Genomic DNA, 15,562 nt, shown 5'->3' with positions numbered 1-15,562 from the left:
AGGACTCCCTTCTGACGAGGCCAATGGTGAGTCATGGAGAGTAAGGTTGAGGATTGGTTGTGCTTCTTCACCCGGAAGTTTAAGCTCAGCTTCATATTCTTCATGCTCTGAAACTTCATCGTTGTGTTCAACAATCTAGACGCGTCTTCTTTTGGGGGCGCGTTTTGATGATCGAGTCTTGGTTGCCACTTCCTTGGTAGGTAAGGCAGGTTGATGTTGCGAACCGTGAAGTAGATGCCTTACTAACTTTATATCTATCAAGCCATCGATATCTTCATGATCATCCCCAGAGGGATGCCCCCGCGTTTGCATAGTGCATAGATCAACCATGGAAAGTAGAGTTGCCCTCATGGCTTGGTCTTGATGGCCTTGATCTGATCCCTTATTATTCTTCCAACGTCTAAAGGGATGCACTACATGACACAATAGGTAGCCAGGATGCGTTCTTTTGACAATGTTTCATCATGCGTTGTAGGCATGATGCTTCTTTTGATCAAGTAGTACCATAAATTCACGTCTGGGGTTAAGTTCCTGGAAGCTAGCATCTTTGCTCCATTTCTAGAAGTTTGCCACTTGCTTCCAAGTTTGGCTACCGTTCTTAACGTATCTTCCAATTGGCTTGGCGTTGGCTACTCCAAGATGTGATTTCCTTCCGCATCCGAATTACTATCAATGTTAAACACTTCGTTGATCTTGTCGGCTGAGAAACACACTAATACCCTATCAACGAAGGTTGTGTTCTTCTCCATATCAAACTCACTGTTGTAGAACATGCAGACGAGGTTGGGCCAAATATGTGTGTGCCCAACATAGAACTAACTCCAACCCAATGTGTTTATTGTCTCTGTTATGTATATTGGCAGTGGGTGGCACTCGGGAAAGAAGCCCTTTTCTACAAGTATGTCACTGAATTGACGCTTTCTTCCTGAGGTCTTCTTAGGTAACGCGTCGGTTACCTTGCATTTTCCTATCGTGTGCTCTTTGGCTTCCCATGCCAGCTCTCTTAATTCATTCTCCAATTCCCTTTGGAGAGTCATCTTCCTTCGCCCTTTCCTTGCGGGCTGATAGTCTTCTAAGTCCTTCTCTAGTGCGTCGTGCCTTGAGCTACTTCCATGCGTTGCATTCCTAGGGCCGGATGCAAATTTTTAATCTTCTTCCTCCAATATTAACTTTCTTTCCCTTGTTACTTTTGTTGATTTTCAGGGCCCTTCATTCGCGTCGAATTGGCGTGATTGAGACGCGTCAGGGCCAATTCTCCCTTCTCTATCTTCTTCTAATTCTTCTTTTGCTTCCTCTTCTTCTAATTCCTTTTCAAGCATCATAGCGTACCGCTCCGCTTCGTCCAATTCAAGTGATGCGTTAGGTGGGTCTGAACACATCACTTGGTTTTCCTCTTGGCTTTGATTAAGAGACGCCAAAATCGCACCAAAAACTTCTTGCTCGTCCAGTCGAGCCAATTCTGCGAACTCTTTAGGGTTGCACTCTAACGCAGGATTGTTAGAAGGGGGTATGGGTGGAGTAAATGGAGGGGTGCCCACTGGGGTATGAGGCATCCCGGGGAGGATATGATGATGGCGAATGAGGTGCTTGGCTCGACGCATCTGATTCGACTGGATAAATGGTGGCTAAGGGCTGGATCGAAAGTGGAGGAGGTGGACGCACGACTGGTGACGGTGCGTTATGAAGGTAGGCTGAAAGTGGGTCATACGTTGCACCCATCATAGTTATGTTAGGAATGACTGGTGGTAGGGCAGGCTTGGTGTAAGGTTTAGAGGCAGTCGTAGATGACGGACGCAGCCTCGTTTGCAGGTGTTTTGGCCCTTGGCTTAGGGGTAGTTTTGGGTTTTGGTTGAGGGTTCTTGGCCGGAAGGGTTGCTTTGGTGGTTTTAGAGAGGATTTTTGTGGGTGTCATGGAAGGTTTCGACCTAGACGGCCGTTGGGAAGAAGAGGTGGCTCTGTCGTGCGTGGGTTTGGTTTAGACAAGGGTTTTGGGGGTTTTTCTAGGGCTTGAAGAAGGTGAAATCGAAACAGAGGAAGAGGAATAGGAACTTACCGTGAGTCATTCCCGAAGCACATGGTCTGGTTCTGACTATCTAAGGCGGACGACATTGTGGCCAGAGAAGCTTGAGCAAATCGGAAGGGAGGAAAACGAAGAGGCTATGTTATTTTTCTTTTTCGTTTCAGAGAACTCGAGAGTGAAATGAGGAAGAAGAAGAAAATGAACCGTTCGATCGTTTTATAGGTTGAGAGAGAATTAGTGGGCTCACATCAGGCGGCGCCTGACGTCTGTAATCAATGTGAAGCTAAAGAGACGTCTTGGGTTTTTAAGCACTCGAGTGCTTTTGTCTTCTCGAGATGCATCCCTTCAACAAGGCCATGCGTTAGACTTGAGTCTAATGCGTCCATTATTCCCAACTCGATTATACAGAACTTTTTAAAAAAAAAAGTTTCCAACTTTTATGAAGGCAAAAACAAAGTATAATCAATCTTAAAACAGACAAACAAACAAATCGACAAACTCAAACGCATTGTAAAATATAGAATGCAAAAAGACAAGGATAGAGGAAGCGTCCCTGGAATATATGGCGATGCAAACATAGGGATACTTCGACACGGGCCTCAGTTGGCTTTGCGTAGTACGAGAGATGACTTTTGGCATTCCAGTCCATCTTCAAAGTAAGGCTTCACTCTTTGGTCATTTCCTTTGAATGCGTTGGTGCCATCCTCTCATGTTAATTAAACTTCTCCATATGGAAAGATTGTCTTAATGATAAAGGGATCTGACCACCTGGATTTTAGCTTCCCTGGAAACAAACGCAGACGTGAATTGAACAATAGAACTTTTTGGCCAACAACAAGTTCTTTCTTACTGATGCGTTGGTGTCTGTCTCTTATACACATCTAGATGTGTATAAGAGACAGCTTTCTTACTGATGCGTTGGTCATGCCAACGCTTTTTCTTTTCTTTGTATAGCTTGTTGTTCTCGTACGTGTTCAATCGCCACTCCTCAAGCTCATTGAGCTGAAGTTTGCGTTGAGCGCCCACGGCGTCCAAGTTCAGGTTTAACTTCTTAATTGCCCAAAACGCCTTGTGCTTCAACTCTAAAGGTAAGTGACAAGCTTTTCCAAATACAAAAGAGTATGGAGACATACCTATAGGGGTTTGTAAGCAATCCTGTAGGCCCAGAGTGCTTCATCCAGCATCTATGCCCAATCCTTCCGTGTTGCATTGACAACTTTCTCCAGGATAGAATTGATTTCTCGATTGGATACTTTCGCTTGACCGTTTGTTTGTGGGTGGTAGGCAGTAACGATCTTGTACCTAACATTATATTTTGGAAGTAATTTAGAAATGATGCAATTAACGAAGTGTGTACCTTCATCGCTTATTAGGGCTCTTAGCGTTCCATAGCGTGTAAAGATGTTCCTGGTTAGAAACTTAGATACAGTGGACGCATCATTCCTAGCACAGGCTACTGCTTCTACCCACTTTGATACATAGTCTACTGCAAGCAAGAAGTACTATTGTCCGTAGGATAGGGGAAAAGGTCCCATAAAGTCAATACCCCAAATATCAAATAGCTCAACTTCGAGAATATTGTTCAAGGGCATTGCGTCCCTTGAAGAAATATTCCCGGTGCATTGGCAGGGGTCACATTTACGAACAAACTCCCTCGCATCTTTAAAGAGGGTAGGCCAGAAATATCTGCTTTGAAGGACCTTCACTGCGGTTCTTTGCCCACTGAAATGCCCTCCATAAGAAGAGTCATGCACTCAATGAAGATGCGTTGTGTCTCCTCCTCTGGAACGCATCGACGTATTATGGAGTCAAGGCCTTGTTTATATAGAAATTGTTCATCCCAAAAATAAAACTTGCTGTCATGAACTAACTGCTTCTTTTGCTGAGAGTTGAAGTTCCCAGGGATTTTTTTGGTGGTTAAATAATTGACTATGTCTGCATACCAAGGTTCCCTGCCTTCAACTCTAAACAGGCTTTCATCAAGAAATGTGTCCTTGATTTCACTTTCTTGATCTTGCATTTCTTGATTATCTAGCCTGGATAGGTGGTCGGCCACCTGAGTCTCTGTTCCCTTTCTGTCCTAGATATCAATATCAAACTCCTATAGCAGCAGAACCCATCTTATCAACCTTGGCTTTGTGTCTTTTTTGCTCATCAGGAACTTTATGGCTGAGTGATTGGTGTATATGGTGGCTGACGCACCAACTAAGTAAGATTGAAACTTTTCAATGCCAAACACTACAACCAACATTTCTTTTTCAGTGGTGGTGTAGTGTTCCTGAGAGTCATTTAGTGTTTTGGACGCGTAAGAGATGAGATGTATCAAATTACCCTTCTTCTGCCCTAACATTGTTCCTACTGCCACATCACTCGCGTCGCACATGAGAATAAAGTGTTGCGTCCAGTCCATTGCTATTAGTATTGGAGCTGTCGTCAACACATACTTCAAGGTTCAAACACGTCAGTGTAGTCTTCATTAAAATCATAGGGCTGGTTCGCCTCTATTAATGCGCTCAGAGGTCGCGCAATCTGAGAGAATCCTTTAACGAACCATCTATAGAAGCCAGCATGCCCTAGAAAACTTCGTAAAGTTTTAACATTTGATGGTGGTGGAAGTTTTGCTATGACATCCATTTTGGCTTCATCTACTTCTAGGCCAGCCTTAGATACTTTGTGGCCTAAGACAATTCCTTCAATCACCATGAAGTGGCATTTCTCCCAATTCAGTACCAAGTTTGTTTCCTCACATCGAGCGAGGACGGCCTCCAAATTATCTAGGCATGACTGGAATGAGTCTCCAAAGACTGAGAAATCGTCCATGAAGACTTCAACGGTCTTTTCTAGGATGTCAGAGAAGATAGCCATCATAGATCTTTGAAATGTCTCAGGTGCATTACACAGTCCAAAGTGCATGCGTCTGAATGCAAATGTTCCAAAGGGACAGGTAAATGTTGTCTTCTCCTAATCTTCCGAATCTATCAAAATCTGGTTATGACCAGAGTATCCATCAAGAAAGTAATAAAATTCTTTGCTCGCAAATCTGTCAAGCATTTGATCGATGAAAGGAAGGAGGAAGTGGTCTTTCTTAGTTGCCATGTTGAGCTTCCTATAATCCATACAGATGCGCCAGCCCATGACAGTCCTCGAGGGTATGAGCTCATTATTGCTGTTGACTATCACAATCGTTCCCCTTTTTTTGAGAACGCATTGGACTGGACTTACCTAACTACTGTCGGATATAGGATAGATGACTCCTGTGTCCAACCATTTTAAAATTTCTTTCTTGACCACTTCTTTCATTATGGGTTTCAGTCTTCTTTGAGGCTCGATTGACCTTGACTTCCCTTCTTCCAGCCTAATCTTATGCATGCAATAAGATGGACTAATGCCATGGATATCTGTAAGCGTCCAACCTATTGCACGCTTGTGCTTTTTCAGATCTGCAAGAGAAATTGCTCGTTAGGCTCTGTAAGATTTGCAAAAATGATCACAGGTAAAGTGTTGTTGGTTCCAAGAAATGTGTATTTCAGGTGACTAGGTAACTGTTTTAACTCGAGTTCTGGTGGTTCCTCAAGTGATGGACACGTTGGTTTTGTCCACCACTCACTCAGACTTGGCGGCTCTGATTCTTTCAAGTTCTCCAATCCGAGGACCTCACATACATGGGTCTCTTCTTCAGGCAACTCAATACTGTTTAGTTGACAATCTTCATTATCTGGGAACTTTAATGCGTTGAGCTCATTAAACTTCACCTCTTGATTGTCTATGCGCATAGTCAATTTGCCTTTATGCACATCAATTGAAACTTTCCAGTAGCTAGGAAGGGGCGTCCAAGAATAATTGGTATCTCCCTATCTGCTTCATAGTCCAAGATAATAAAGTCTGTTGGGAATATGAAGTTGTCAACCTTCACAAGAACGTCTTCAATCTTTCTTTTTGGGTACATAATTGTTCTGTCAGCGAGCTGAAGAGTAACAGAAGTAGGTTGTGCTTCGCCAATCCCCAATTTCTTAAAAATTGAAAGTGGCATGAGATTGATGTTGGCTCCCAAATCGCACAACACATGACCCACATCATATCCTCCTATCGGGCAAGGAACCGTGAAGCTCCCAGGGTCCTTCTGCTTCTTTGGAAGACTGTTGCTTACTAACGTGTTGCACTCATGCGTTAGCGTGATTACTTCTGTCTCACTGACTCTTCTTTTCTTCGTCAAAATGTCCTTAAAAAATTTGACATATGTTGGCATCTGCTCCAAGGCCTCTATAAGTGGAACGTTGATGTGCAATTGCCTTAGGAGCTCAAGAAAGTGCTTAAATTATTGTTCATCATTCTTCTTCATCAGATGCCTAGGGAATGGTGCGTTCAAAGGCACCTCAGGCTTTCCCGCATTAGACGTACTGGGTTCTAAATGGCTTGTAGTCTCAAGCGTTCTTTCTTCCTAATCCATTGAACGTTTGATGCATTCTTTCGAAGGCTTGCTGTTTCTTGGATTCATTCTTCTTTCTTCAAGAGCTCTTCACTTCGCAACGTCACCGCGTGACATTGATCCTTCCCATTGTTGTTCCCAAGTGTTTCAGTATTGCTAGGTAGAACTCCAGGCTGCCTGATCTTCAACTCGCATGCTATCTACCCTACCTGAATTTCCAGGTTTCTGATAGATGACGCCTGGCTTTTCAGCAACGCGTCATTCTGAGCTATGTACTCCTTCAATAGGTTCTCAAGCAGAGATCCTGAGCTCAACACCTGTCCTTTTCTATTAAAGGGTTGTTGATGTTGCTGATGCGTTTGTTGAAATGTAGGTGGCGGTCCATTCCTTTGCTGATGGTTCGCCCCTGGGTAGTGCTCCTGGTGATTTCCTCCTGTCCAAGAAAAATTTGGATGGTTTCTCCATCCAGGGTTATAGTATTGGAAAATGGGTTGTTTTTAATGAAATAGACAGACTGAGGATTTTGTGGGCAATCCAAATAGGAGTAAAGATCTCCACAGCCCACACAACTAACCATGGGTTGTCCAAACGCTTCTACCTGATTCACCTTCTACTGATTTGATGCGTTTCCTAGCGTTATGTTCTACAAAGGCTGTTCATTGTAGCCACTTGAGCAGAAAGTGTGGCTAATGTGTTGAAATCGATAGAATTAACATTTTGAGATCTCTTCTTCCTATCAGCTCTTCCATCATACGTATCATCCACCCATTCCATACATTTAGCAATGTGGTCTAATATCTCTTTGGCCTCAATGTAAGATTTTTCCATAAGTCCACCAATTGCTGCTGCATCTACTTCCATCTACGATGCTCTATTCAATCCTCCATAAAACGTCTCCATTAGGATAGTTAGTGGTAGTCCATGGTTTGGGCAGTTTTTGACTAAGCCTTTAAAATGCTCCCATGCGGCGTTTAAGGTCTCAGCATCTTCTTGTTTAAAGTTCATAATCTCTCGACGCCTCCTCGTGTTGGTGGTAGATGGAAGTATTTTTGCATAAATGTTTCCACCAACTTCTCCCAGGTGGTGATTTCACTAGGCTCCAGTGAGCTCACCCATTGTTTTGCTTCATCATGCAAAGAATAGGGAAACAAAGATAGCCTGATCGCCTCTGGGTGATTCTAAGAATCATAAATGAATTACACATTTCCAGGAAACGCTTCATGTGGGTGTGAGGATCTTCACCACAACCACCCTCAAATTGTTCAGCAGTCTGGAGCATTTGGAGCATAACAGATTTCATCTCAAACCTAGTTCCACCCGGTGTTGGGTATATGATTCCTGGAGAGAAATCATACAGTATAGGGGATGCGTACTCCCTCATGGGACACATACTGTCTCTTATACACATCTAGATGTGTATAAGAGACAGGTATAGGGGATGCGTACTCCCTCATGGGACGCGTGCTGCTATTCGCCATTAGGATTGGATTCTATGCAGCATGAGCTAGTTCTGTCTCTTATACACATCTAGATGTGTATAAGAGACAGTTCTCTGCAGCATGAGCTAGTTGCTGAGCTAGTTGTTGATTTTCCTGTTCTTTCGCCATTGCTCGTTGCCTATTCTGTTGTCTGAGAAATTTCTGCCTTAACCTTCGACAACGGTTAGATCAGTTCCTACGTCGGAAGGTCCTTTCAATCTCGGAGTCGTATCTAAGTTCAAGAGTGCTCTCACTGCTCATAAACGTTCACAAGATTAGGCTTAGCTTGAAATACTCCCTCGATCGAAGTGTTCCTACAACAAACACAAACGAATATTTTGGTTAGTTTTGTTTCTAAATCCCTGGCAACGGCGCCAAAAACTTGTTCGTTGCTATCATGATTTGCTCTAGGAGTGTATTGTATAAAATAAATTGGAAGAATAAGTTCTAAGTATAAGTGATGCGTTGATGCCTTGATGCGTTTAAGTATTTGTAACGTGTTGGGGCATTAGATATCTGCAACAGAACGCACACCACTTCTTCTAATGACGTTCAAGCTTTCCTAAACCAGACCCAAGTATAAATCTAATTTAGGTTCCTGGTAAGTCCAGGGTCGAACTCAGGGATTCAGTTAAACAAATGCAAACCTCGTATTGTATCTATTATAGGGGTTTCCTAAAATGTATGAAGAGAAATGTGTTAATTACACTAAAGTGCTATGCCTGTGCAAGAAGATACAAAAGAGTTGAGTAGTGAGTGATGGATCATGCAAAAATGGAGTTCAATGTAAGTGGATGTGTCGGTCTAAGATGAATGTACACAAACCAGAATGTGATGTGGATGAGATGGGATGATTTGCTTATCTTTTGTTAATGCGTTAGACTTTATTCAACACTTCTCAATGCGAATAACATACAAAATCTATTTCTAGGATGCATGTGTCTAACACAGAATGCAATAAACACCAGTAAGTCTATCTCTAGCTATACTAGGCGTCCTACTTGATGCAACTTAGTTATTCTTTTGAAAAATCTAAGTTAAAGATGCTTGAACCAATTGATCAAGTTGGCTTAAGCGTTGAAATGAAACTTTGCATAAAGTATAAATGCATTCAACATGAACAAGAAATAAACAATGGCGAAAATGTGTTGGATCAAATATATGAATTTTATAAAGAAGCAAATTGTCTTTACAAAAGCAATATTCAATCAAATGAAACGAAAGTGATAAATGAGATGAAAGGAACTGAGTCAAGCCACAAGAGTACAATCTCTTATATCTCTTGGCTCAATTCTATTGTGTACAATCACTTGTATAGGAAGAGACGAAGTGTCTTTCTCAAGCTTGGCTTCCTCCGCTCCCTGATCGGTGGTGTGGGTTTCTCAACCTTCTGATCGTCTTGGCACCATAGCACAGCTTCTAAAGAACTAAAATTATGACTACGCTATACAGAGAGTAAGGTTCTTGATAATTTCTGAACTGAAATATTTCTAACTACGAACTCTTGAGGGACTTCATCTATTTATAGGCATTGGTCATGTCCACTTGGTGAATGGGCAGCATTAAAGTCCATATCCTGGTCAGCATTAAAGTCCATGCCCTGGTCAGCATTAAAGTCATGCCCTAGTCAGCCGCCTGGCACTCGGAAGATTTTCAGACGATGCGTGCTGCTTGGAAGCTTTTCAGACGCCTCTGCTGCAGGTGCCCATACTTGCAAGTGGTGATGTGACACAATCAGCCTGGATCAATGAATCTTTTATGCGTTGAATTCCCTCCGAGCATGGCCCATACATTAGAGCTTTCCCTGCGGCACTTCTCTAATGCGTTAGCGTTAATCCTCGTGTTGAAATCCTGCAGTACAATGCGTTTAATGCCGCAATATTTAGCAATAAAACTTCTTTTGCATGAGTTTGCTAATGTTTGAATAATTCCATGCATTTCTACTAAAATTGAGGAGAATTTATCATTAAAAACCTTAGTTGTTCCAACTTAAGAGAAAAATAACTTGTATTTCTACAAGTTATCATTAAGCGCCATCGATTGTAAAAGAGAGGTCACTGCGGCCATCTTTGCTGCCAAAGTTGTCATCATATCCGCAGGTACAATGGCAGTATCATTTCTTCTTCTTTCGGAGCCTCTTCCTCCGTACCCGTCTTCTACCCATTCATCCATATTCTCATGATGCGGTCAAGGATGACCTTCGCTTCAGTGTATGTTTTATCCATAAATCCTCCTGTGTGGAGGCATCAACAACAGCTTGCGTTGATCTGTTCAGGCCGTTGTAAAATGTTTTCCATCAGAACGCAATCAGGTATCTCGATATGCGGACAATTCTTCACCAATCGTTTGAATCGCACCTAAGTGGTGCTCAGAGTTTCGTTCTCCATTTGCTTGAAGTTCAGCACGTCCTTTGTTTCTTTGCGTTGACTGCCAGAGGAAGAACTTCTTCATAAACTTTCCACCAACTGGTCCCAGGAAGTTATTTCATTTGGCTCCAATGAATGAGCCCACCTCTTAGCCTCATCCCTCAAGGTGTAAGGGAAAGAGGTAAAATCTGATACCTTCTGGGGTGACGCCAGGAATGGAGAATTTACTAAACATCTCGACAAAACAGGTAAGATGGGCATGCTGGTCCTTACCTTGTAGACGCCCAAAATTACCCCGTATTCTGAATCATTTAGAGCATGATCGACTTTATCTCGAACCGTGTGTTCTCCTCAATGATTGAACTTGAGATTCCAGGGGAGAAGTCATAGAGATTGGCGCCCCATAGTTCCTCATTGAGATATTGTTATTGCAGTCAGCAGCAAAGAAAACGGGATTTGCACTGGCGGGTTTACCTTTTGATTTCCTTCGGGGCCCTCGTTATTGTTGTTGTCTGCCATATTGACTCTTCTACGCCTTGCCTCTTTCTAGCGTGCCCTTTGCGCGAAATGTACATCTCATCTCTGGGTCAGCTTCGAATTCTGGATCAGTTCCAGTACTCATAAATCGTCAGCCTGTTCTTCGCATTAAACAGACAGTACAAAGAGATCTGTAATGCAAAATATCACAAAAGTACTCAACACTAACCGTTACCAATCCATGGCAATCGCACCATAAACTTGTAACGATAAATGTAACGCTATGCTATGTGTCATAGATAATGTGCTACAAGCTCATGTCCCTGGCAACGGTGCCATAAACTTGTAATGTTAAAATGTAACGCTATGTTTGTCAATAGATAATGTGCTACAAGCTCATGTTCCTGGCAAGGACACCATAAACTTGACACGGTGTTTTTATATCTTTAGTCTTTTATTTAAGGATGTGGACAAATATGAATATGAATGAATGAACAAGTATATGCGTTAAAGAGACTTTATGCAATACTACATCTAACTATGTGCTTGTTAATGATATGCTTGTAATATGTTATGGAGTAATGCGTGTCACAAGTTCTCTGCTGAAACCAAGTTATAATTCCCAGGCAAGTTCTTAGAATAATCCGAGGTCAAACACAGGATTGTTTTCGTTAATGCGTTACTTTTGTGATACATGAACCAGTTTTACAATGAATAAGAATTGGGTTTATACAGGAAAGTAAATTGCATTGATAAAATAAAATTCTAAACTAATGTGATACAGATACAAGATACATGATACACGATACTGAGGTAAAGACGTGACTATGAAGTTGTACAAAGAATCGTGGTATGTGATGGCAAGTCTTTATGGGTGAATCAGAAATAGAAAGAATAAATAGTAAAAACATCACAAGTTTGTTAATTGTGTAAAGATGCATCTAAGTTCGCTTTTCCTTGGCGTACACCTCTCGATGATCGGCATGTTCCCATATCTCTAAGGTGAAACAGGATGAACGTGATGAACACAAGTTGCTTCCATCTCTGGAAGTACTTCTCGCTTAGTTAACGCATTCTTCCAACCTTCTCTCAATAGGCAAATAAATCTTCACTTTGCTCTCACAGGTGAAGATGTCGTCGAGCATGCTTTAGCTAAACTTAATATTTCCTTAACTAAAATTAATTTACTTGCTAAATAACCCAGGCAATTAAGAAAAAAATCATGAGAAAATGGATTATAGATGAACTGATAGATGATAATGTAAATGGTAAAAAATACTAAGATTAAGCATTCGATACATCGTGTGAATGAAGACTAAAGAAGGTGAATACAGATGATGGAAAAGAGATTAGAAAAAAAGGTATATCTTTGAAAGATCCTTGACGGAGGTTATTATGTGTAATGTATGGAGAGCTTCCCTCTCAGGCTTGCTCTCTCAGTAGAATTGACCGTGTATAGAGCTTCAGCTACCGGGGATCGGAAGGATTCTTTCCCCAGAGACTCATCTCGGCCTTGTCTCTTGCTTTATCCCCGATCTAATCTGGACAGTCGCTTCCGGACTAGTCTCTCTCTCAGACTCAGTATACATGTATGTTGTAAACTTTGATGTTAAGGTATACTGTATGTTGTAGAACCATGTTGTTGAGGTATATGTGTATGTGGTAGAGCCATGGTATTGAGGATTACATGTATGTCATAGATTCGTACGGTGATGATTTTTATTGTTGTGAATCACTGATTATTGGATGCCTTAGATTTTTGTGTTTCCTTCGGGATTCACCAGTTTGTGTTTCTTCAAGATTAACCAAGCTTGTGTCTCCCTTCGGGATTCACCAGTTTGTGTCTTCTTCGCGGATTCACCAAGATGTAGTGGGCATTACTTAAACTAAAGTAAGATTAAGACTTCAATCTTCTTCTTGTTTCATGTGTATATATGCCAGAGGTGGGTATCTAGAGGACATAGATGCCCAGCCTGATCCCAGAGTTGGGTTACTTACTGAGTATTTATACTCATTCTTCTCTCATGTTGAAATACAAAATCATTACTGAGTGTTTCAGGTAAAGGGTAGAGATGCATCGACGATAGACAAGCGGAATTCATGATCGAGCCACTGGGATTAGTTTTTACACTTCCGCATCATGAGATTTAGAGTCCTTTTCATATTTCTCTTAACGTTAGTTGACGTTTGAAACTTGTTAGTAAGAATTGTTTTTCATATTTATTATTACCTTTATTGATTATGGGTACCCTATTCTTGTTTTAAGTTTGCATTTAATAAAGAACTTTTGAAATTCCTTATCTATTTAGCATTTATTTCAACATGAAGTAGTGTCGTTTTAAGTATGCCATGCATGTATTTGTATTTTATTAAGGCCTAACTAAGTCCTGGGGGTTGGGTCGTTACAATAAACCTAAACAATTGCTTACCTAACGGATGTTGTAACGCCGCGATGATGTTTCTATACGATGGAGCTAAGTGATCGTTTAGCTACGGCGAATACTAAACGATACATGAAGCGCTAGACAATGGTGTTAAGCGATCGTTTGGTCTCTATATTATAGAACTAAGCGATAGTTATGCGATAGTTATGCGATAGCTATATGATAGTAAGCGATGACGTATGCAATGAGGTTAAGCGATCGTGTAGCTTTTTGCGATAAAGCTAAACGATCGTTTAGCTTCGACAGACACTAAGTGATCGCGTAGAACTTATTATGCGATAAAGCTAAAACGATCGTTTAGTTTACGCAGACACTAAGCGATCATGTAGCTTTATGCGATAAAGCTAAATGATCTTTTAGTTAAGAGAAAACACTAAACGATCGTTCAGTCCTTCCCAAACAGCAAGTGATGGGAGCAGATGATAACCTCCAGGCGCTACATGATCGGCCTTTGCAAATTTTTTAGGTTCGATCGAGAGCCGTCGATCGAGTGATTTTCTCAAGGTCCAATCCGGTTCAGCCTTAAAAGTTTTGGCTGGTCTAGTTAACACTTTGATGGTTCAGTTCAAACTCATCCAATCCGGTTCAAGATGTTTGGGTTCGGTTTGGAGCAGTTCGACGGTTCAAAGGCAGTTTTTTTGAAGCTAATTTGTAATAGTTAGGTTCGTTTGCTTGTTTTTGCCAAAACGAAAAACCATATCAGTCCGGTTTAATTATTTATGCATTGATGTAATGTTATAATTAAACAAATCTTGTATGTGCATATAGTATGCCATTTAGATTTAAAATCCCACCATAGGAAGCATGTTACATGCATTGAAGTATGTTATATTTGTTATAATATATAGTATGTATGTTAGGGTTTCTTGTATTTAACATAAATGTTATGTTAAATTTGAATGCCTCATGTTATGTTATGGATGAATAGCATGTCTAAAGTTTTATAAGTTGTTATAAAAGGGGTTAGACATTTTAAAATCCATAAACAACAACTGCGTCACATAGGTGACCACCTATTTTAATTTTAAACTTATAAAACTAGGTTACAAAACTTAACCGGTTTATTAATCCATGTCTAAGGCTGGAGGGTACTTAAGTTGATGGGTTACGAAACCAACTTTCCCTACCTATGTATGTCGAAAATTGAGGTTGTATGGTTTGAGCTAGTAGGATGAGGTAATAAATTGGTTTATCACCTAGACTATCGTAGGGTATAAAATTCCATGGTAAGAGTTATTACTTGGATAAACCAACTGACTTGGGTTATTTTATTAGTCCCGAAGAAAACCTAAATAAATTCACCAAAATGAAAGCACTTTAGTGGATAGGTTTAATAACTTGATTATATGTAGAGTTATTTAGAAAAACATCAGTGGGAGATTAAGATAAATATATGATACGTTATTCTTAGCTCTCACGTCTCTAAGAGTTCACAAATTCAAGATTTTCAGTTGGTAACTTCGTTGTCACCCTGGGAGTACCTTCCCTTCGCGATAGCGTATTTTTTAAGCTTAAATACTAGATGTTCGGGGTTTGATAAGAGAAAGTTCAAATATAAGTCTATTATATGATAAAAGATTTCAACTTACCACGTTCCACATAGTTTAACACTGTGAGATCATATGACGTTCGTGTCCCCTGGGAGGTGAACCTCCCTAAGAGAGTGTTTTCCATGAGTCAATTATCAAGGTAAAAACGGGGAAGTAGTTCAAAGTAAGTGGGTGAAAGAGATAATTGTGTAATATATCCTATCGGTCTCCTCCATTAGCTTCTGGATGTGAGATCTATGTTACTGGCCTGCTAGTTTGTTTAGGCGGCCCTTTTGCTGTGTTTTAGGACGGACTTTAGTCCCCTCGGTAGGGGTTGTAACATAGGATTCGGAAACAACACAGCTTTCAAGTGGCTAAAATGAATATTGATACTGTATAAGTTTCTCTTGGATGTTGTATTCTATCTTCTCCAGGATGTGTAAAGTTCATACTGTTTCTATAGGATCTGACATACTGGCAGGTCACACTTACGAACAAAATATACTAATTATTTAGTTAAAAGAGTCCTTGACCAAAACCGTACTTAAACGACTATAGAAGTTAAGAGTTATTCCAGAAGACAACAGGAAATACGAGTTATTTGCCCTGGAATAATTTTTGGTCATAAAATTGTTTGGTTTTATAGTGAATGAGTATTCTGTACATGTCCCCACCACAGAATAGCACATTATTCTTGGACTTCACTAAAAATGATCGTTGCAAATAAATAAATGGTTATGGGTACATTATAAACTTTTTGGTAAAACTTTGATTTTGATTTAATTACAAATTGCTGAATTAGAATTTGTTTGAATTTTATTA

General features: G+C 40.7%; 1 protein-coding gene and 1 non-coding gene across 2 annotated transcripts; one reads left to right on the top strand and one right to left on the bottom strand.

The window, feature by feature from the left end:
- Nucleotides 1-5,795: 5,795 nt before the first annotated feature.
- LOC120068819 lies at nucleotides 5,796-6,266 on the bottom strand. Its single transcript, XM_039020452.1, has one exon. It carries the CDS (start codon nucleotides 6,264-6,266, stop codon nucleotides 5,796-5,798), a length of 471 nt encoding a protein of 156 aa, XP_038876380.1.
- A 1,096-nt stretch (nucleotides 6,267-7,362) lies between these two features.
- LOC120068821 lies at nucleotides 7,363-7,466 on the top strand. Its single transcript, XR_005479367.1, has one exon. It is a non-coding gene; the product is annotated as a small nucleolar RNA R71 (small nucleolar RNA).
- The last annotated feature ends 8,096 nt before the right edge of the window (nucleotides 7,467-15,562 follow it).

Source organism: Benincasa hispida, unplaced genomic scaffold (genome assembly GCF_009727055.1).
Source record: "Benincasa hispida cultivar B227 unplaced genomic scaffold, ASM972705v1 Contig1121, whole genome shotgun sequence".
Classification (NCBI taxonomy): domain Eukaryota; kingdom Viridiplantae; phylum Streptophyta; class Magnoliopsida; order Cucurbitales; family Cucurbitaceae; genus Benincasa; species Benincasa hispida.
This window is presented reverse-complemented; position numbering and strand designations above follow the sequence as displayed.

Coding starts and splice junctions, on each gene's coding strand:
- LOC120068819 (XM_039020452.1), bottom strand. CDS start 6,266: ATGCCAACATATGTCAAATTTTTTAAGGACATTTTGACGAAGAAAAGA.